We start from the raw sequence: 22,744 nt of genomic DNA on the forward strand, positions 1-22,744 counted from the left end.
GCGGCAAGTGCCTGCTGTGTGTTACGTGTCTGTCTGTCTGTCTGTCTGCCTATTATCAGTTTTTATGTTGTTTTCATATTTCTATTCTTGTGTTTATTAATGTATCATATTATTCTGTTTCTTAAACTGAGTGGGCTTCAGTTGGGGTCTTTACTGAATAATCTGATAAATTCCTGACATGGACAAAGAAAAACACAAACATTCATTACTGATAAGAAGGAGATGAGAACTTATTATGGGATGGATGACTTTTTTAATAAAGAGGAGTAATGTGGAGTCTGATGTGAACTTCAGTGTGTAATAAATGAAGAAGAAATACTGACATGAATGACACTTTAGCAGACCCCCTGTGACAGGTCATCTCTTCTCTCACTTGGTGGTCTTCACTCTCTGAGCTCCTGTCTCACATTAACTGTTCACCCTCAGTGTCTCCTCAGATGTTCTCTCTGTGAGCTCTCAGCTTTCTCTTTAAATCTCCTCCTCCTCCTCCTCACTGAGCTCAGACAAACTTTCCCTTTCGTTTCTTCACAAGTCACTTCCTTGTTTCACTGACTGATTCTCTCTGCCTGCCTCTCCTCAGACTGACGATGGCTGAAGCCCAGCTGTTTGTGTCACAGGACGAGTTCACCTGCTCGGTGTGTCTGGACACCCTGACTGACCCCGTCTCAATCCCCTGTGGTCACAATTACTGTCAGAATTGCCTCACAGACTACTGGGATCAGAGCCAAGTGTGCAGCTGTCCTCAGTGCAGACAAGTCTTTATGCTTAGGCCTGAACTGAAGAGAAACAATCTGCTGAATGAAGTCATCAAGAAATTTAAAAGACCAAGACTAAGTCCACCTCTGTCTCAGAATTATGCCAGCTTTGGAGACGTGGAGTGTGACTTCTGTACTGGTAAGAAGTTCAGAGCGGTGAAGTCCTGTCTCACCTGCCCGGCCTCCTACTGTCAGACTCACCTGCAGCCTCACTATAAAGTAGCGACTCTGAAGCACCACACCCTGATTGATCCTGATAGAAATCTGAAGGAGAAACTCTGTGAGAAACATCAGAAAATTCTGGAGATATTCTGTAAAACTGATGATTCCTGTATCTGCACGACATGTGGAGTGACTGAACATAACAGTCATGAAATGATCGAGCTGGAGACAGAAAGAGAAGAAAAGCAGGTGAGTGATGTTTAGTGTTTAATGGAAACTGTTTGAATAACTTTGAGTTAAGGAATTTGTACATTTATTGTGACAGAGAAATCTGTTCATCTACAGTAAAACTCGATTATCTGTCACTTGATTACCTGTCAGGACTAAATAACAAAAACCAACCTTGTACACGCCATGCCTCTCCGATTACTACTGCGAAGTTCTGCAAATTGGAACAACAGAAATCCCAGTGTCCGTTCCGTACATTCAGCTTGAATTGTGTTTTGTAGCTTTTCTCTTTTGTTATAATTAAACTAAACTACTATACATTGTTTATGTACATTGTCCCCTCCTCGAATTGACACCTTATCGCAGTGGAGGGGTTTGAGTGTCCCAATGATGCTTGGAGCTCTGTTGTCCAGAGCTTTTTGCCCCTGGTTGGGTCACCCAAGGCAAACTGGTCCTTGGTGAAGGATGAGACAAAAAGCGATTCAGCAAGCCTTCTATGTTGAATAAAAACTTTGGATGGTGTTTTCCCACACCCAGACGCGGGTCACCGGGGCGCCCTTCTGGAGCCAGGCCTGGAGGTGGGGTTCGATGGCAAGTGCCTGGTGGCCGGGCCTGTACCAATGGGGCTCGGCCGGGCACAGTCCGAAGAGACAACGTGGGTCCCCCTTCCCATGGGCTCACCACCTGTAGGAGGGGCCAAGGAGGTTGGCTGCAGTGTGAGTTGGGTGGTGGCCGACGGCGGAGACCTTAGCGGTCCGATCCTCGGCTACAGAAGCTGGCTCTAGAGACGTGGAATGTGATATCTCTGAAGGGGAAGGAGCCTAAGCTGGCGCACGAGGTCGAGAGGTTCTGGCTAGATTTAGTCGGGCTCACCTTAATGCACAGCTTGGACTCTGGAACCAATCTCCTTGAGAGGGGATGGACTCTTTACCACTATGGAGTTGCCAATATTGAGAGGCGCCCAGCAGGTTTGGACATACTTATTGCCCCCCAATTTGGAGCCTGTTCATTGGGGTTTACCCCGGTGGACGAGTGGGTGGCCTCCCTCCATCTTCGGGTGGCGGAAAGGGTCGTGACTGTTGTTTGTGCGTATGCACCAAACAGCAGTTTGTAGTATCCACCCTTTTTGGAGTCCCTGTAGGGGGTGCTAGATGTCATACCTTCTGGGGACTCCCTCGTTCTGCTGGGAGACTTCAATACTCACATGGGCAATGACAGTGAGACCTGATAGGCGTGATTGGGAGGAATGGCGCCTAATCTGAACCCAGTGGTGTTTTGTTATTGGACTTCTATGCTCGCCACGGCTTGTCCATAACGAACACCATGTTCAAGCATAAGGGTGTTCATATGTGCACTTGGCACCAGGACACCCTAGGCCTCAGGTCGATGATCGAACTTTGTGGTTGTGTCGCGGACTTGCGGCCACATGTCTTGGACACTTGGGTGAAGAGAGGGGCGGAGCTGTCAACTGATCACCACCTGGTGGTGAGTTGGCTTCGATGGTGTGGGAGGATGCCGGTCAGGCCTGGTAGGCCCGAACGTGTTGTGAGGGTCTGCTGGGAACGTCTGGCAGAGTCCCCTGTCAAAAGTTGCTTCAAATCCCACCTCTGGCAGAACTTTGACCTGACATTGAGTCCGAATGGGCCATGTTCCATATCTCTATTGTTGAGGCTGCTGAGCAGAGTTGTGGCTGTAAGGTGGTCGTGCCTTGTGATGGCGGCAGTCCCCGAACCCGTTGGTAGACAGCAGCACTGAGGGATGCCGTCAAGCTGAAGAAGGAGTCCTAAAGGACCCTTTTGTCCTGTTGGACTCAGGAGGTGGCTAACAGGTACCGGCAGGCAAAGCGGAATGGGGCTTCGGTGGTTGCTGAGGCAAAAGCTCGGGCTTGGGAAGAGTTTGGGGGAGGCCATGGAGAATGACTACGGATGGCTTTGAGGAGATTCTGGTCCACCATCCATTGTCTCAGGAAGGGAAAGCAATGCAGCGTCAACACACAGATATGATGAGGATGGTGCGCTGCTGACCTCGACTCGGGATGTTGTGGGTTGGTAGGGGAGTACTTAGAAGACCTCCTCAATCCCACTAACATGCCTTCCAATGAAGAAGCAAAGCTTGGGGACTCGGAGGTGGGCTCCCCATCTCTGGGACTGAGGTCACCAAGGTGGTCAAAAAACTCCTTGGTGGCAGGGCCCCGGGGTGGATGAGATATGCCCTCAAGGTTCTGGATGTTGTAGGACTGTCTTGGTTCACATGTCTCTGCAACATCACATGGACATCAGGGACAGTGCCTCTGGATTGTCAGACCGAGGTGGTGGTCCCCTCTTTAGAAAGGGGACCGGAGGGTGTGTTCCAACTACAGAGCGATCACACTACTCAGCCTCCCTTGAAAAGTCTATTCGGGGTCCTGGAGAGGAGGGTCTGTCGGATAGTGAACCTCGGATTCAGGAGGAACAGTGTGGTTTTCGTCCTGGAGGAGCGGAACAGCGGACCAGCTCTACACCTTAGCAGAGTCATGAAGGGTGCATGGGAGTTTGCCCAACCAGTCTACATGTGTTTTGTGGACTTGGAAAAGGCATTCAACCATGTCCCTCGAGGAATTCTGTAGGGGGTACTCCGAAAGTGTGGGGTACTGGACCCCCTGATAAAGAGCTGTTTGGTCCCTGTACATCCGGTGTCAGATCTTGTCCGCATTGCTGGCAGTAAGTCGAACCCGTTTCCAGTGAGAGTTGGACTCCACCAGGGCTGCCCTTTGTCACCGATTCTGTTCATAACTATTATGGAAAGGGAATGCCTCGGGATTCCTGAGAAGAGCTAGAAGAAGTGGCTGGGGAGAGGAAAGTCTGGGCATCACTGCTCAAGCTGCTGCTATATATTGTTATGGCCTATCAACGCATATGTGTGTGCTGTTTGAACTTATTAAACGTTTACGTAACAGCAACAGCTCTTCAAGTATTGCTTCAATGATGGAGTAGGAAGACAAACAGTGAACGATATGAAGCGGGATGCTGAAATAATTGAAAATGTGTTGAAAATGGAAACCAGTGATGGTAATGTTATTCTGTATTATTGTTAATAGTCTTCTGCATTGTAATTTTCTTTATATATTCTGTTATATCAGGTTGTGTTAATATATTGTGGCGTTCAGGCAGCTTGTGATGCTCTGTATGGGGTCAGAAAGGGCGGAAAGCTGTAAGTGATGGGACTGGCTGAGGGGCTTCTGGTCCGTGAGGAGCGGACAGGAGAATTGAGGAGAGAAGGAAAGGTGTGGAGCAGGGAGTCAGGAGACAATAAGCAGGAGTGTTTGTGGGATCAGAAATACACAACGAGAGTGGCAGGAGATCAACTGATCGGCAGGGAATGCTTTCTTTGATTGTTTAGGAGGTGAGCTCTGTAAGCCAAATAACGGATAGTAAGACAGGACACCGCTTGTGAGGGAAAGAAGACTACATGTAAAACATAGAAAACTCCAGGACCTCTGAGTTGTATTTGCTTATTACGCTGGTCATTACAATGTTATATAAATTAATTCATTTTGTTAATATAGTTTTTTACGACTGTTCACTGCACTAATCTACTGTATGTCATTTTTAAAGTAGCTGCTCTGTTATCCGTTTTTCTCTTATCCGTCACAGCCTCTGTCCTGACCCGTGACTGATAATCGAGGTTTTACTGGACCTTATAAACCTGATGTTTCAAGTTCAGAGCATTGGCTGCTGGAGTCCATCCTGGTGAGACTGGTGCAAGCCATGAAACAGCTCAGGATGAGTTCCCCAAGATGGTCCACAAACACCTGAGTTCTCTCCTCACAGCCAGCTGAGTTTCTTTCTTCTCTGATCAGTTTCTCTTTTGAGTTTCTAAGGCAGTAGGAGGCCAACTATAGCCTGCTGTCTAGAAATGTCCACTGGCAGGGGTGCGAGCATCACGTGGGCTACACGTAGAAATGTCTGATATTCGGACCCTCCTGAGGTGTTCTTAACAAGATGATGTTACAGTTGGCTGATGTAAGCGTTGTAAGTGAGCACACAATGTCATCCTAAATATAATTCAATAGAAGGTCTGACGTCCAATAGACACACTCTGTACTGCTGACACTTACGCTGAGTGTGCTTAGCTGCTCGTCTGCCTTTGTGGTGTTTGTCCATTTTTAAAGAATCAGAGTTTGCATTTGGCTGATCTCAGGGCTGTTTAAGAGACACATTATTGTCACATGTCAATCTGTATTGTACTTCAGAGTTAAGTCTACGATTCTTACAATAAGTTCAGCTCAGAAATGTCAATATACTATTCCTGTGTAGATTTTCTGTTTTTAATGATATAACTCATCAGGCTCTTCATTAGTGATTAGACATCATGTTATTTAGTGGAGCAGTAAGGACATTTTGAATGTCAAACCCCTGAGTGATAATCCCACCACATGTATGATTTTGACAAAGACTCTGAGCTTTCATATTTGGTAAAACACTAACAAGTCCAGCAGGAGTGTAAAGAACTTACTAGAAGTGTAAGTCTGACCATCTAAGCCAAATTTCAAATCCCCCATCACTACTACAAAACCTCAATGTACAGTAAGTTCAGATAAAGACACTTAACTTCAGTCCACCATTTGGTGTTTCTTCAAATAAAGGACTAGTGTCACATCGGCTCTGCCAGGTCTCAGTAAGTGACACAAATGTGGCCGAGTCCTCACTGGAATATTAAAAGAGCTCGGCTCACAGGTGAACACACGTTTAGAAACCAACATCTTAAACAACAATGAAGTCTATGAAGTGGCCTGATATTTTCAGTTTAATATGAATCAGGTCACTAATATCGACATCTAATTTTTGATCTGTTTATGTTTTCTGTTGTTTGGCTATCACTTTATTTGGATTGATTTACATAAATCAGTTCTTCAGATGTCCCTGAAAGCAGACATGTAATTGTAGGACAGACTGGCACGGCTTGGTCAGAAGTCTTTTTCTTAAGCTGCCACCGCCTGCCCCTCTTTTATTGACTCGTACCTTCAGCTCAGATGTCAGTTCACTTCACCAGGACTCTCTTTGACAGTTTTGGGTGTCATCTGATCAGTCTGATCAACCACAGCAAATGACACCCAGCGATGTCTCAGTATGTCACTCTTTATCACTTTGTGACTGAAGAAGGAGCCAAAACTCAACTTGATGGACAACACTTAGCAGGAATTAGCAGTAAAAAGGTTGGATTTCTGTGCATCCAAGACACCTACAGCAGCAAGTCCACTCCGTCCTTTATAACCCTTTGTAAGCACTAGAACTCTGATCTCTGCCCCTGGATTATCTTCTGCCCTGTAGTAAGATCCTTATTGTGGCCATCACAAAGGCTAAATGATCTTTTCTGCTCCAAAGGATAACGTAGTGCCAGACGGGAAGAGCTGAACACCCCGGTAATTGAGTTGAACGTGGGGGTCTCATTCAGTCCTGACTTGATAAAGGAAAGCAAGGTGCACAAGTAAGAGAGACCACCTCTAAAATCTGTAGAATTACTGAAGGAGAACATCAACCAGCAGTTGTACATGTTTGCCACTAAAAGATAACCAGTAAGTGTGAAACCTCAAAGACTTTAATCTGTAGAACAACTCATAGTCACAAGGAGAAAAGGACAAGAAAGAGAAAAGAATCTGTTAGAAGAAAGACAAAGCAAACTGAATGTTCTTAAATGTGTGACAGAGGAAGCTCTCCATGGACACAACAATCTGGACAAAGCGTCACCTCCACCTGAGTGACCATAAACCAAGTCAGGAGATCACCTGCTCGGAGTCTGAGAACTTCTGACTGTGACTCGGTAGTTAAGATAAAGCCAGGGGTGAATTCTGGGAGTTGACATCACCATAACTGTGTGAAGGAGAAGGCTTAGCTGTTGTGAGGGTCTCTTCATAAATTCAGTAAGAAAACTAAAGTGGACTTGAATCAGTTCAGAGCAGCGTCTCACACACACAGAGGAGCTGTAAGGGAGTGTAGACAACCTGTGAGGAAAACCAAACTGCCATCACAGTGCTGACTCTAGAAACTTAATAAGTAACTAAGAACTGAAGGAGAACTGAGACGAGAACATTTAAAAGCTGGTTGGGAATGAATGATGTTTCCTGGGAAATGTTTTGGATAAAAATTATGAGAAATAAAATCACAAGTTATGTGCCTTTCCTATAAGTGCAAGAGAAAGAACCAACTAAGGTAACAGAGACTCATGTTTGGTGTTGTCTGTTGATGTCGTCTGTCTGTATACACTTGAATACGTACATCTTCAGTTGTCCTTATATTAGAAATACATTTTATTTTTTGACCGTGACTTGTCCCTGGTGGAGTTTGCATGTTCTCATTATCTTCATGTGGGTTTCCTCCTACAATCGAAAGACATGCAGTTTAGGTGGACTGGGGCTTTGTAACATTAGCTCTACTGTGTGTGTATTCAACCTCAATTTTCTTGTTTTTTCTATCTTCTTAGGGTATCTGGAGTAGGAGGCTCTCAAAAACATGGTCTGTTAAAGCCCACTGAGACACTCCTTGGGTGATTTTTGGATATACAAGAAAGAGAAATGGTGTTCTTTGCAGTGTGAGGTGCAGAGTGAAGAGTAAAGCAGACAGGCCTGTTCCTTGTGCTGCTCCAGTGTTGCTCACACAGTCCTTGAGTCTGCCTGACAGATAGTCCATCATCAGGACACCACAGGCTCACCCACCTGCACATCTCTGAGCTGACCCCTTAACAGGGATAGCTGGGTGGTCTTGAAGGCTCTGTTGAAACCAAAACACATAAACATAAGAAACATCTCTCTATTATAAGAGACGAGATGTGATCTTTCTGAAGAGACTTTTTGGAAGTCCAGAGAGATGGAAGCAAGATCTGCGAGATGGAGACTTTGGCCATTTTGAAAGTCTACAAATGATCGTAAAGATCACATTCACTCAGACAAATGGAAATTATTACTCAGTGAAATAACAGAACAGTGAAAAGAGATTGAATATATTGTTTGGATTGAAACTTTATGTCAGAGACTTGTACTGTAGATCGTCTAATTCGTGTTGCCATCAGGGAAAAGTAGTGTTTCTTCAAATTGAACAGGCCTCTCCACGAGAATTAAAAGATTTGTTGTTTGGTGAAAGCAAACTCCACATACGCGGTCTCGCTTGGGTCACAGAGGGGCACAGGTACACAGGAGATTTTAGAGACAAACGTTATTCAGACACTTCAAACAAACATAAGTTTCTTTCAGGAGTGAATCGAGCTCTGTGTGTAGTCGGAGGGAACAGTTCTGTCTCTCAATTAGAAGAATAGAAAATCTTCCTGTTCATAGGGGCGCGCCTTGGGAGCGAGACCACCACAGGAGCAGAGGATGTCTGGGGGAGAGGAGAGACAAGGCAGTGAGACAAAAGGACAGGTGCTGTACAGACGTTTAAATGTTTAAATGTTTGAAGCGTCACAAGAACCAAACCTGAGGGTGGGCGAGGAAAGTGAGCAGGGGGCGGAGTTCATTAGTTTTATTAAAAATAATAATCACCTAAAAAAACACCTGTAATAAGTAACATACAAAAAATATAATTTCTAAGCATTAGAATTCCTTTAAGTTGCCTTCTTCTTAAATTCAACAGAATCGTTTGTGTATTTCAGTATCTTACTTGACTCCAGAAAATGACAACGGCAAACAACGTCCTCACATGTCTGACTCAGGATATCAAATGGCCTTGTAGATCCTATAATTACTGACATGTTTAAGTCCTCCTGGCCTTTCACCAGTTTCTTTACTTTATCCTCCAGTTTGTTTTTATTATTTTTGGTGTTGTGTGAACTTCACAATTCCCAGTTTGTCGATGTGATGTCTTCTAAATGTCAAGAACTAACTCACACACCAGTGTGCCTTCAAACTGTCTTCTGTAGTTGACGTTCTCTTCAAACCCAAACTCAATCTTACATCAATTAATTTAAACCTTTCTTTTAATCTTTATTGTCATTCCTGTTTGTTAAATCAAATCTAAGTTGTGTCATGAAATGTCAAACAAATGTGTTGTGAAAATATCAGGAGTCAGAAAGAGAAGAAATCACAAAGTGAACGTGAATTCTGATCTGACCACGCATGTCCTCTTGTGTGTCCAAACAGAAACAGCTGGGGGTGACACTTAGTGACATCAAGAGGAGACTTGAGGAGAGAGAGAAGACACTGAAGGAAACGAGGAGGGCGATGGACGTGATGAAGGTGAGTGGAATAGGAAGAAAACACTTCATATCAAAGAGAGGAGAAATAAATGAGAACTTGAGAGCAGCAGAGCTTCACTGGTGATGATGAGTAGGAACACGAGAAGGGAGAGATAGAGAAGAAGTGTTGTGGTGTCCTTCATGACCTTTTACTGTTGACAGAATCCCAAGTGTTATTCAGTGGAGACTCAGATAGCATCACCCTAAAGTCCTCTGATTTACCATCAGATACTTAAAGGGGACTTAACTCTACTAACAGAAACTCACACTGAAGGTCGACGCTGATGTTCTGAATTAGATCAGCGGGCACAACGTCCATTAATGGTCTAAGTTGTTTTTATTTTAAAATAGCATTGCATACAATCAAGTTCAACTTATACAACAAATGACGTTCAAAGTCAAAATAAAAAATAATTTAAAAAAATCAGAAAGTTAAAAAACAAATCTAAACAAACAAAAAAAATGCAAAAAGTAAAAAACTACCAAACACAATTCACGCTGCAACTCAGAAAAAGACAGAAGAACCGAGAACTGGGCCATAAGTCCTGATAATTTATGAAAATAAATAAATAAACAAATGAATAAATAAATAAATAGGCAGAATATCCTTTTCACCTGCTATGTTTGCTTTTTTAAAAGTTTTATTAATTTGATCTTGCAATATTTTATAAAGGTTTTGAACAGATCTTCTAAGTGAGAATTTGTTTTTTTTAAATGTCAAACATCAGTGACCCAGTGACTTATCACAGGTGGGCTGGGGGTCTTCAAGTTCAGCAGGACAAGTCTACTAGCTCACAATGTGGTAAAAGCAGTTACAGTCAATGTGCCCTCCTCCACTTTAGGGCCCTCTGGTAGCCCACCAACCACAGCTGTTGGAGAGTTAGGAGTGATTGTGACCCCAGGGCTGTCAGATAAAACATTCAAACATTTTGTCCCTAAAAGATGTTACTTTGTTTGCCTCCCAAAACATGTGGCCCAGTGAGGCTTGAGCTCGATTGCCACACTTGCAGGTTGGGTTCCTGCCCAATTTTAAATGAGATAAATTTGATCGATGAAAGAATCAAAGTCAGATGGTTGAGTACTTCACACGTATGGAGCTGGAGTGTATTCTATGCATGACTGACTTCCACTCCTTTTCTGAGATATTCATTAAAAGGTCCTTCTCTCACCATATCCTAGGACCCTTAAAGGGGAGATTCTTTGAAATGTTTTTATATGTTGCTGAGATGCTATCTGACTCCTAAGGACTGATCAGAATTTCTTCTGGAAAGGACATGCGTGGGAGGTGTGGAAAATTGAGTAGGTTTTTTGGGTTGATTTTTGTTGTCTGTAGCTTCTGTATACTTTGCTAATAATAGTGGAGCTAACTTAGTTGAAAACTTCTTTATAAAATTCCACTGGTTGCCATCAAGGCCTGTTGTTTTCCCACTTTGGAGTGAGTTTACAGAATCCAGTAGTTCTGAGAGTGTCAGAGGTTGGTATTGTTCCTCTACACTAAGATTGTCCAACTGTTGTATTTGTATTACATCAAAGATTTCCTCAGATTGTGTCTCGTCTTCTTTACACAGAGTAGAATATAAATACTTACAGTACTTTATAAATGTGTGAGTTATATTCTTTAGGCTTCATTACTTTTCCCCAGTTGCACTGGTAATTTCTGTTGTTGTGTTGCAAACTTCTTACTTGTAAATTACTGAGCTAAGATCTTATTAGCCTTCTCTTCATGTTCACCGCAATCATGTTGTGATTTAAGATGGGTTGTTCAGGTTCTTTTGTTAAAAAGAGGATATATTCCGATTGGAGAGCCTGCCTTTTCCTGTAAATTACTTCATTTGGAAAGATAGGATATTCTTGATTTTTTCTGGAGATCGTAATGGTCTTCTTTTCTTCATTCTGGAATTTCTCTTTTTAGTTAGACTCCACAGCTTAAGGATCTCCACTGTTTGACTGAGTGAAGGCTTTACATAACGTACACCTCCAAATGTTTTACTTCAGCTTTAATATTTTATCACAAAGGACAGTAAGGTTGTCCAGTTATAGTATCTGCTGAATCTCAGATCCACTTTTCCTCCATTCACTTTCTATGTGGAGTTTACCCCTTCTTCCAGTATCTCAGTGGGTTTCTTCCATTTATTCCAGATCTTCCACCACATCCTCACATTTCAGTTTGGTTAAATGGCAGAAACCCCAAATTGGCTTCCATTCTGACCCTGGAATGAGCTGGCAGACTGTCTATGGTAGCACAATCTCCGATGCCAAGTTCTACCAGGATTCATTTATGTGAAAGATCTCATCCAGCAGATACAGAACTCTTCACACACATTTCTGTGCCCAGACAGACCAAACTCATCCAACCTAATTTATTTAACACAGACTCACACTAAACAGACCAAAACCATCAAGTGTACTAAAGTACTAAACACAGCCAGTTCAGACCAGTGGTGTGTGTTTAGTTCAAAGAAAGTAGGCGGGGCACAATCCGTCACTCAACACTGTGTAGTCAAATCCAGACACAGAGGTAACAGCTGATGAAGTACAAGTGAAGAAGAGCCAACCTCACAGACCGACCTTCACTTCGGTTTATGGTTCTACGCTCGTCTGCTTTTGTTGTTTCCTCCTACAATTCCTGCTTATTACTGATGCATGAATTCACCTGTCTACACCCATGATGACCGCAACTTTTTTCGGCCAGGATTTTTTCCACTAGATGTTGTTCAATGTCTTGTTTCATGTTGTTTTTTATTCATTAATGTTAATGTTGATTTTGTTGAGTATCTGCTTTATTCTTTGTATTTGATTTTGTCTATAATCTGCCCGTGTTATGTTCCATGTGGTTTGCGTGTGGCTCACCAAGTGGTGAACCAACTGCCAGTCACTGCCAATCACCATACCTTTCTGCCCTATAAACGCCGAGGGTCTCCAACAGTTTCCTTGTGAATGTGCTCTGCAAGTTTGTTGATTTCTTGTGTTCTTTTAGCTGTGCCTTATGATTTTGTGATTTTCTGGATTGTTCAGCCTGTGCTGTCTTCTTTAACAGCTGTGTTTTCATTCTCTTTGGAAACTTTTTATGTTTTGGATTGGCTTGTTTGGATCAATAGGGTGTTTGTGTATTTGGAATACAACTTTATGAATAATAAATCTTTAATTATCTATCTATCTATCTATCTATCTATCTATCTATCTATCTATCTATCTATCTATCTATCTATCTATCTATCTATCTATCTATCTATCTATCTATCTATTTACGCCAGATACTGCCAGTTTTACGTGTGGCATAGGCTGAACATCTGATTACTTTGTCTCTACTGCTGCTCAGCTTTATACCTAAGTGTTTAAATTGTTCTGCAGTACTGGTGGTCTGATCCTAAATCTTATAATTGTTCACTTAGAACTGGACACATGTGACAATGACTTCTGGATCCTTCCTTTCCTGCTCCAGCCAGGACACAACCAGGGAAGTTTTCCACATGTGTACCAAAAGGCAAAACTCCATATGAGACTCTCTTTATCTGGAGTAAAGCTTCATCTAAATTTCATAATAATAAATCTTGTATTATCATTTCTTCCTAATTCTAGTGGCTGGTTAGGAGGTGACCTTTTCTAGTCTTCACCTTCTATCACAGAGTTTTCTGAGTCACTGTCCAGATATGCAAAGTTCTAATAACAGCAGAACACCTCCAGCTTTGGGGATGGTGTTCCTGGACAGCAGGAACCTTTTACCTCACATTTTCTTCCCACATAGTAACACAAAGCCAGGTGTCATCATATAAGTATGAGCCATACTTACAATACCAAATTCACTAGTAATAATGCAATAATGAAGTAGAAATATATCAAACATGGCAATAAAGAATCACAACTCTGAGCTTTGAAATAGAAAAGAGATAGAATACGGTAAATATGCAAAGAGTTCATGAAATTAAAGGAAATCTGAAGCCCCCTAATCAACACCTAGACCCTCTTGTTTAATGTCTCCATCTCACAGGTCTGACACGGTGATGTCTGACACCCCAAACTATAAAACAACTAATATGCCTTTAAATAGACCCCTTGCTCGATCTTACAGAAATGACATGGTGATGTCTGAAATACACAAGTCTCTGGTCCAGAAATTTATTTTTTACCTTCTAACACACAAATGAAGTCCTCTTTACAGATACTTCTTCTTCTTCTTCTTCTTCTTCTTCTTCTTCTTCTTCTTCTTCTTCTTCTTCTTCATTCTTGGTGTTTGTTGTCCTATTCCATTCCTAATCTCAGGCTGAACAGGAGATGACATTTTTAAAGGGAGACTTTTATAGAAACTATCATGTCAAATGGAGTCCTCATAAGACAGTAGAGTTGTCCCCAGCAGCTTCTGCCAATGACTCTTAAGATCCTTCACAAGGAAGCTTTTTATGACTGCGTATCTCATAAAGTCCTGCAGATTCCTTAATAGCAGCATCAGCAGAGTGATGATGTTACTCGGCATAATGGAGTGAACATATTATATGTGAGTCAGTCTGCAACTGACCTTCCATCTGCAGATAAAGTACCACCAGTCACTCCAGCCAATTCAAACTGTCCTTCACAACATCAAAATAGCAAGAAATGTGCCTCATGATTGGTTATTCTTATCAGGTGACTCAATTTTAAATCTTTCACCTATTTTTTCAGATGTCTGTGGTAAGAGAGGTGGAAGAAAATGAGAAGAGCTTCACTGCTTTGATACGGTGCATTGAGGAAGCCCACAGGAAACTGACTGAGAGGATCAGAGAACAAGAAAAGAGAGAAAAGGAGAAGACTAAAGGAGTTATGGAGGAACTGGAGAAGGAGATTGAGGAGCTTAAGAGGAGAGAAGCTGAGCTGAAGGAGCTTTCAGAGACCAAAGACCATCTCCACTTCCTGCAGGTGAGAGCGACACTTCAAAGGGAGTCTGATCAGACTGGGGTGTGTGGGACCTGAGAAGATTTAGAGAGAAATTTAAAAGATCTGAGGAGTTTGTACAACATGACAAGAACAGGCCATTCAGTCCAACACAGATCATCTTTTCATATTTCCATAACATTTCAAATATTCTTTTTACAAATATCTCAAAGTTGTTTTCTTCATATACATGACAGACAGATGAATCCTACAGCTGACTGTGTGAAAAAGTGAATTTTTTATAAAGTATAAAAGATGACATCTAATAAAGGATGGTGCAACCTCTTTTCCAAGGCCACATTCTGATGTCTCCATCCTTAAACTGATGAGATTCAAATCCTTCAGCATTTCCTCACAGCTCAGACCCCACAGTCCAGTATCGTCTCTCATCTTTCTCGTGTGTTTTTCTCTCACACTCAACACAATAGTCCTGATGTCGACTGTGTGTTGCAGACATTATGGAGATTCTCTTCTTGATCTACACTCCACACATGGTGGTTGCTATATAACTCAATTTGTCGTAGCTTCCTCTCTTTTGTATGGTGATGATGATGATGATGATGATGACACAAAGGCTCCCAGGATTTCCTCACAAGTCACACTTCTGAGATGCAGACCTTCAATTGTATAATGATATTAAATAGCTTTCTCCCTACATGTGTTAGTCTTTACATTTAATTTAATTTCATTAAGTTTGTCTCAGAAACATAAAATGCCGAATGCGTTGTTTTGTGTGCCAAGTCACTTCTGGTCCCACCTGCCCCTCAGTCCCTTTATCTTGACTCTTCGCTCATGGATTCCTGTGTGAAAAGCTCATTGATAGTTAAGATTGATAATCTCTGATGCTCCACTACACTCCACCAAATATTCTCTCCTAAATAACCAACAAGTCAAAGACAGGCGTTCTCACCATCTAAACCTACGCTGACTGCACACCACACTGATCCTTAATTCAGTAGAGCCCCCTCTTATCAGCATTACTTACTTTTTAATGTCTCCTTTCTGAAATCTCGTCCCCTATTCTCTCTTGATCCAGACTTTCTCCTCTCACTGTGTCCTTCCTGCTGATGGAGACTCGCTGAGCTTCACTGTCACCGCTGATTTCTCATCTGAGGACCTGAGAAAGGAGCTGTCAGGTCTGACAAAGAGTGTGGAGAAGATCAGCCAGTGGGACATCATGACAAGGACTCCATCAGGTACAGCGTCTGGTGACATTGTGTTTGTTATTGAAGTCCATTAGGAGGACCAGAGTGACAATAAGAGGTCACTGATGAAGGCCTGCTCTTTCACATTTATCTGCCATCCTTTGCTGTTTATTATTTTTTACTATATAGCGCCTTTCACTTTGATTAGCTGAGTGATAACAAACTCTCTAAATAATCAGCTGTGTTTAATCAGATGTTTTATAATTTTAACTTGAAATGTTATACTCCTTATACTTATTCCATATGTTCTCTTAAAAACTCCTTTTTTCACTTAACTTTGAGATTCTTTTTATTTCCTTTGCTTTGCTCACCTTAAGATTAATGAACAGAAATGTGTTTTAAATGGCTAAGCCGGCTCAGAGCACAAATAAATTGTTTATTTGAGAACAGAGAAGACGTTAATGGACTCAAATTGAGCTCAGCGTCAGTGCTTTATAACATCAGAACATCTCAATCTGCTCCTGCAGTCTTCGTTGTCCATTACATTCTGCTAGATGGAGTCCACGTTAAAAGTTCACGTTCATCCATTTTCAGCTGTGCTCCCCCTGGGCTCTCGTGTTTTATATTCCTGCTGTTGTTTGCTCAGAAGTCGTGTCTCCCACCGACATTTAAAAGGAGTTTACACACCAAAAGCATTTGCTTCATTTCAGTGTTGAAGATAAGCAAATTGGAGGACTGCTTCAGAACTCTGACTAATTGAGGACCACCTGAACATTTCAGTGAGTGCAGCCTCAGAGTAAAACACACTTTATAAATTATGAATTACGTAGGTTTACACATAAAGACAGCGATTTGTTTAAACACAAACTAAGTTCAAGTAGCCAAGGGCACAGGGTCCATCACAGCCGTCCACCACATTAGACATAAACTGTATGTGTGTTTTGTGAAAATAAGCAGAGAGAGTGGGCACAAAGAGTTGGGGTACCACCCTGAAATATCCCATTTAACGGCACGGTGGCGCAGTGGTAGCGCTGCTGCCTTGCAGTTAGGAGACCCGGTTAAGCTTCCGGGTCCTCCCTGCGATGGAGTTTGCATGTTCTCCCCGTGTCTGCGTGGGTTTCCTCCGGGCGCTCCGGTTTCCTCCCACAATCCAAAGACATGCAGGTTAGGTGGATTGGCAATTCTAAATTGGCCCTAGTGTGTGCTTGGTGTGTGGGTGTGTTTGTGTGTGTCCTGCGGTGGGTTGGCACCCTGCCCAGGATTGGTTCCTGCCTTGTGCCCTGTGTTGGCTGGGATTGGCTCCAGCAGACCCCCGTGACCCTGTATTCGGTTTCAGCGGGTTAGAAAATGGATGGATGGATGATGAAGATGAAATAAAAAGCACAAAGACGGAGCACACGAGCTGCTGCAATCAAAGGCTGTCAAGTTAAAGTCACTTGTGAGTCGGAGCTCCGTCTTCCTCAGTCACAGATCTGTAATGAACACCCACTTCTGGTGACATTTTATAGTGGTGTCACTGAAGAGGCGGAGCTTAATTAGCGGGCTGTGGAAGTGACGTCACTCATCTTGTGGCCTGTGAACTCACTGAAGTGATGACATTAGCAGGAGCAGCACCCTCTCGACTCAGGGTGGGATTTCTTAACTAGAAGGAGCCCTGAAGATGTGAAGAACTGTACCTGCTTGTCAATATGTATAAAATACAGAATATTTATGACATTGTATGTCTGCACGAACACCAAGACATGGAGTTCAAGGGACCTTCTGTAGACCTCTGTGATCAAATTTTGGTGAGGCAAAGATCAGTGCCAAGGGATAAAGCCATTTGTAAATCTTTGAGTGTTACCAGGAGCACAGTGGCCTGAAGAATTGGGGAATGGAAAGTGTTTGGAAACACCAGGACACTTTCTAGAGATGGCCAGTCTGAGTAATTGGGAAGTAATGGCCTTTGCCAGGGAGGTGACCAAAACCTAATGGTTACTACAACAGAACTTCAGAAGTCCTCTGCTGAAATGAGTGAAACTGTTTGGCAGAACGGCCATCTCAGCAGTGCTCCACAAATCAAGTGTTTATGTTAAAGTGGCTAGGGAGAAGATACTCTCAAGTAAAAGACAAATGACAGCCTGAGAGCATCAAGGGAAAGATTAAAAGGTCTGATGAGACAAACATTGAACTCTTTAGACCTCAGACTGGGCAATAGATCAACAACCTGAAGACTACAGCCAAGACAACACTGGAGTGGCATTGTGACAAGTCTGAGTGTCCTTGAGACCCCACAGAACAGGAGACACCTGAAGATGGCAGTTCACAGATGCTTACCTTGAAATCTGACTGAATTTGAGAGGATCTGCCAGGAGGAATGTGATCAACTGGCCAAATCCAGGAGTGTAAAACTTGAAGTGACACTTAGTTATGAACACCACCAAAGGGGCTTCCACAAAGACCTGAATTAAGTGTCTGAATACTTCTAGGAAGAAGTTTCACTTTAGTTTTGATTTGTAATAAATGTGCAGACCTTTATGAAGACCTGAGGTCAGTTTGTCATTGTGGGTTACTGAGTGTAGACTGATGAGCACAAAAGGCACTGCACAAAATTCCCAGCTTTATGCTGAACCTGAAGACACGCCCCACAAGACTACTGCGCATGCACAGCGTTTTGTTCCTGAATTGTAACGCGCTCACAGTCTCTTCCTGCTTGTTTGCGTTTTTCAAGTTACAGTTTGCTGTTTCCTTTTGTAACTGTGTGTTGTGCGTTACTGACAAAGTAAGTCTTTTCCTTTTTTTGCAGCGTTCACTGTAACTTAACATCTTAGTTAAAGTTACAACTTATGTTGACGGTCAGTTCAAGTATAGAAAAGCGCTATTATGGTATGTTTGCTGTTTGCGAATGAACATATTGTTAAGTCTGTGCACTGTTAACATTAAGGGAGAGATGCGCTGTATTTTACTTTGCTCCAAGGGGCCTCATGTATAAACGGTGCGTACGCACAGAAATGTTGCGTAAGAACTTTTCCACATTCAAATCGCGATGTATAAAACCTACACTTGCCGTAAAGCCACGCACTTTTTCACGGTACCTCATGCCTTGTAAATACGCAAGTTCTCCGCTCGGTTTTGCAAACTGGCGGCACCCAGCGTCAAAGCAGTGCTACTGTTCTTGTGTGATTACTCATTATTTTCATGGCGGCTTTATAAATACACTGAAACTAACCGCATATTGTTTATTAGTGTAATGCATCTGATTGTAATTAACTTCGTAACAATATAATGGTTCAGGAACAGCCATAGTATTCCAAATACCATAACTGCTTTAGTGTTGTTACTCTCACTTCTCCTTCTTCTTCTTCTTCTTCTTTCAGCTCCTACCGTTAGGAGTTGCCACAGCGGATCATCTTTTTCCATATTACTCTCACTGCACCACTCATAGTATTTATATCACTGTATCTGAGTTTGAATCACAGCAGCAGCTGATCGGAAAGAGAATTATCAGTATACAGCTTTAAGGACACGGTACCTCAGCCACGGCAAAACGTTTTAAAGCCTTTCCTGTACGGACCTCGTGGTTCAGAAACAGTTTAATCCCAAGAACTTTAAATGCACTCAATCAATTGCTTTACTTATTTACTTATAAGTACAATCACCCCACTGTAAACTTGCACTACAGTTATAATATCTCACAACCTGAGCCACTTTATAAAGCGCGTATTTACATATGATGACGATATCATTTTTAAGGTGAAATGAAGCAAAATATGTTTGTTAAATTATACACATAAAACTTTAACTTCATTTAAATAATCTATATTCTTCACTGGGAGTGTCGTGAAGGACAGAATAATTAAACATGTACTACGAAGATATTTCAATGTTCTTTAAACGTTTTGAAGAATCGGAGCTAAGCTTACAGATGGCTTACGCGTCTATTACAGAGCTGATTGTATGGCGATCGGTTACTTGGGGAAAGAAAAGCAAGCACTGCAGTGACGGCTACGCCAATATATATTGAATATAAAACAGAAAGAGAAAATAACAACACAGCTAAAAGCAGCGACAAATTTCGACAATAAATTATTTCATCAAGTGAAACACATGTTTAATAAGCGTGCTTTAACTCCTATCATCATGAAAATGACATCACGTATACATCTCAGTATTTTAGTTATTCAGAGAGCTGTAATATCACGAATGTAATGGATTTTGCGTCCAGCTGGAGGAAGAGCCGGTTTAAGAAGCAAGTAGTGATTCACACACATAGAGCACATACGAGTAGAAGATCAAATACAAAACAAAGCATTTAACGTGCTACTTTAATTACGATGTGATTTGAGAAACTGGTTAATTAAACGATTTTAAGATGAAGTTTATGATATTCTACATTAATGGCAAAATAAACTACATTGATTAAAGTGGAAATGTCGAGATTGAAGTTGACATTTTGTGCTTTTCCCCACCGTGTGCCTTTTTCTCTGTACCCTAATAAGCTTTCATATGACACTCAGACAGTGGGCTTACGACTCTTCTTTTCACGGCAACTTTGATATGTGACAAGTTCTTTTTATTTCCGGCACTGTGCGATTTTGTGAATGTGAGCTTTCAAGTTTCTCCAACACGCTATGTCACTCGATCAACTTCCTTTTGTTGATTATACCACGGTTTATTTGAACAAATAGTATGTTTTTCTTTGCCTCCACTTGGTATTCCTTCAAGAAATTCTTATATTTTCCCGTGCTTTTCCCATTGTCTTTTCACAGAAGGCTGCGCTTAAGGGCGATTTATATTGATTTGCATATTCAATTAGGCATAATTCTGGGAGGATTTGGGCGTTACATAATCTTGGCGTGCCGGCGTTAGTTTTCGCAGGTCGGGGTTTATGTGGCGGAAGAACGTGGAAGTTGCAGTGTGCACAGATCACATGTCAAAGATCTGAGCCGGAAAATGTCGCGTGTGGGAAAAACGCTGGGGAAGTCCAGTCTCATTGTCATCTGGTTATTATTAATGAAATTGCTAGTCGAAAATCGATGTAACGTTTCTCAATCATCGTACAATAGCTCGTTAATCTTTGTAGTTTGATCTTCTATATGTCATTGTAAATCTGCTAACTTAAACTACATCATACATTTGTGATATTACACTCGTATACTAAATCCGTGATAAATTGATAGGAGATTAATGCGTTGTTATTTCACTCGATGAAATAATTGTCAATCAATCAGGGGCGCTCTGGCTTGTGGTGGCACTGGCTATGAAGAATCGTGGCTCCTTACCGCCAATGGTCATGCGTTGGATGCCATTCGATTTACAGACACTGCATAGCACGCCTCGTGCTCATGACACAAGCATTTAACTTGGAAATTTGTGGCTGTGTTTTAGCTGTGATTAAATGTTATAGCTCGTTTTATTCAATATAATGTTTCGACCTTCCTGCAGCAGTGCACTTATCACAGTAACATCGCTCATACAATCAGCTTTGTCATAGGCAGTTAAGAATCCAGTCTGCCTTGCCTACTAAAAGTTAAACTGATAGCCTGTTCTGTGTAGAATCTGCAACGACACTCCCGTAAAGATGAATAAAGATTAAGTCTTATGTATCTAATTTTAAACATGGTTTGCTGCATTATATATGATCTCATCGGCTTAACTCGTACGATATTATCTAGTCAATTTCAAATGCGAGTGTCTTGTCCATAGTCAAACCGTTCTGCAAGAGAAATGATTGGTATAAGCTTGAGCACTGTAAGACTGCGCTTGAACATTGTCAAATTTTGAGGCGCGTGTAAGCACTTGAAATCTCTTTCGATAGTCTGTGAATATCAATCGTGTATAAACTCCTCGTGAAATATGAAATGATCTTAATGAGGAGAACTGAGAAGAAGTAAGAATAAAGAAAGAGTGAGTACGGCTAAAAGATAGATTTGGAATACTAATGGCTGTTCCTGCGATATTATAATGATACGTGCAACTATAACATGCGGAGTATTCATTAATATAAACGTGCCGGCCTGAATATGATAAGTGAAAACGCTGGAACCATCCGTGACAGAAAGCTGTCGCCAGTGGTTTTTACATGCGTTATGAAGATGCTTCTGCGGACATTTTCGGTTATAGAAAATGTATTGAGTGGTCAACAAGATATAAAAACAGTTCATCAGTTGGTCTAAAATAGCGCCAACATTGTTTTTTTTTTTCTTCCAATAAATCTCCAATTCTCTCTCTGAAATACGTAATATCTTCGGCAGAATCCATTTCATCGACGGAAGTAAACATTTTTCCATTTAATTCTTGTGCTATCGATTCACCAATCAGTAACTAGAGGGGGTGTTGGAGCCCACCCTTTCAACTTTGACGAGTGAAAGTGCCAGTTTTATTTCAAGCCGTATTTCATGATGGTTTGAAGGAATTTACTGAACAAAATTAAATAAACAAATAAGCAACAAAAACATATTTCGTGACACATTTATTTATTAATGCTGTCATTTCATGACATATTTATTTATTGAGGCTCTCATTTCATGACACATTTATTTATTTGTTCTCATATTTCACAGTACTTTTAATTATTTGCGCATTTATTTATTTATTTATTTATTAAATTTTCTCTGACATATTCCTCCATAGTCTTGGGCGTTACGCTGTTCCTTTTATTCTTGTTAATAGTGCCACCTACTGGTTTGATTAAACAATACGTAAAGATGAGTGATGTTTAACATTGCTCTTCCTGAATACTGAGTAACTTTGAAATTTATTTAGTTACTAGCAGAATACCAAGGCCAGAGCAGAGAAGTAGTGTGTTAAAGAAGGAAAGAAAAAGAAAAGGAAACATTTTAAAAATAATGTAACATGATTGTGAAAGTAATTGTTTTGTGTATTTGGCGGCAGCGTCACAAACTTGATTTCGTCTAGCTGCATCAGAAAATGTACCACGACGTCTGACACGCCTCCTTTTTAGTGTTTTCTCACAGCTTGGATTGCTTCTGTCATAATGGGTTTGAGTCTACATATATATATATACATACATATATCCATATACATACATATCTTCATATCTATATACTGTACATATATACATATCTATATAAATATCTACATATACATATATATATATGCATACCTATCTACATCATATATACACACATATACACACATACATACAAACATACACACAGGTATATATATATATATATATATATATATATATATATATATATGTGTGTATATATATATGTATGTGTCTATATGTGTGTGTATAGCTTTGGTCACTGAGTGCAAGGGAAAAATAATGAAATATAGTCTATAAGTTATAAAACAGTAAAACATTAACGTTTTAAGAAGTACAGCTACATTGAGCACTAC

At 41.3% G+C, this 22,744-nt stretch overlaps 1 protein-coding gene across 1 annotated transcript in view; it reads left to right on the forward strand.

Annotated features, from left to right (window-relative positions):
- Positions 1–587: 587 nt before the first annotated feature.
- The window catches only part of LOC120522257 (E3 ubiquitin/ISG15 ligase TRIM25-like), a gene marked incomplete at its 3' end in the record, with an annotated part of 48,171 nt that continues 26,014 nt past the window's right edge, over positions 588–22,744 (forward strand). The window contains exons 1-3 of the mRNA XM_039743315.1: positions 588–1,166; positions 9,253–9,348; positions 14,004–14,237. Of these exons, the coding sequence (XP_039599249.1) occupies positions 588–1,166; positions 9,253–9,348; positions 14,004–14,237 (909 nt within the window). The remainder of the gene's footprint in view (positions 1,167–9,252; positions 9,349–14,003; positions 14,238–22,744) is intronic.

Source organism: Polypterus senegalus, unplaced genomic scaffold, assembly GCF_016835505.1.
Source record: "Polypterus senegalus isolate Bchr_013 unplaced genomic scaffold, ASM1683550v1 scaffold_3850, whole genome shotgun sequence".
Classification (NCBI taxonomy): domain Eukaryota; kingdom Metazoa; phylum Chordata; class Cladistia; order Polypteriformes; family Polypteridae; genus Polypterus; species Polypterus senegalus.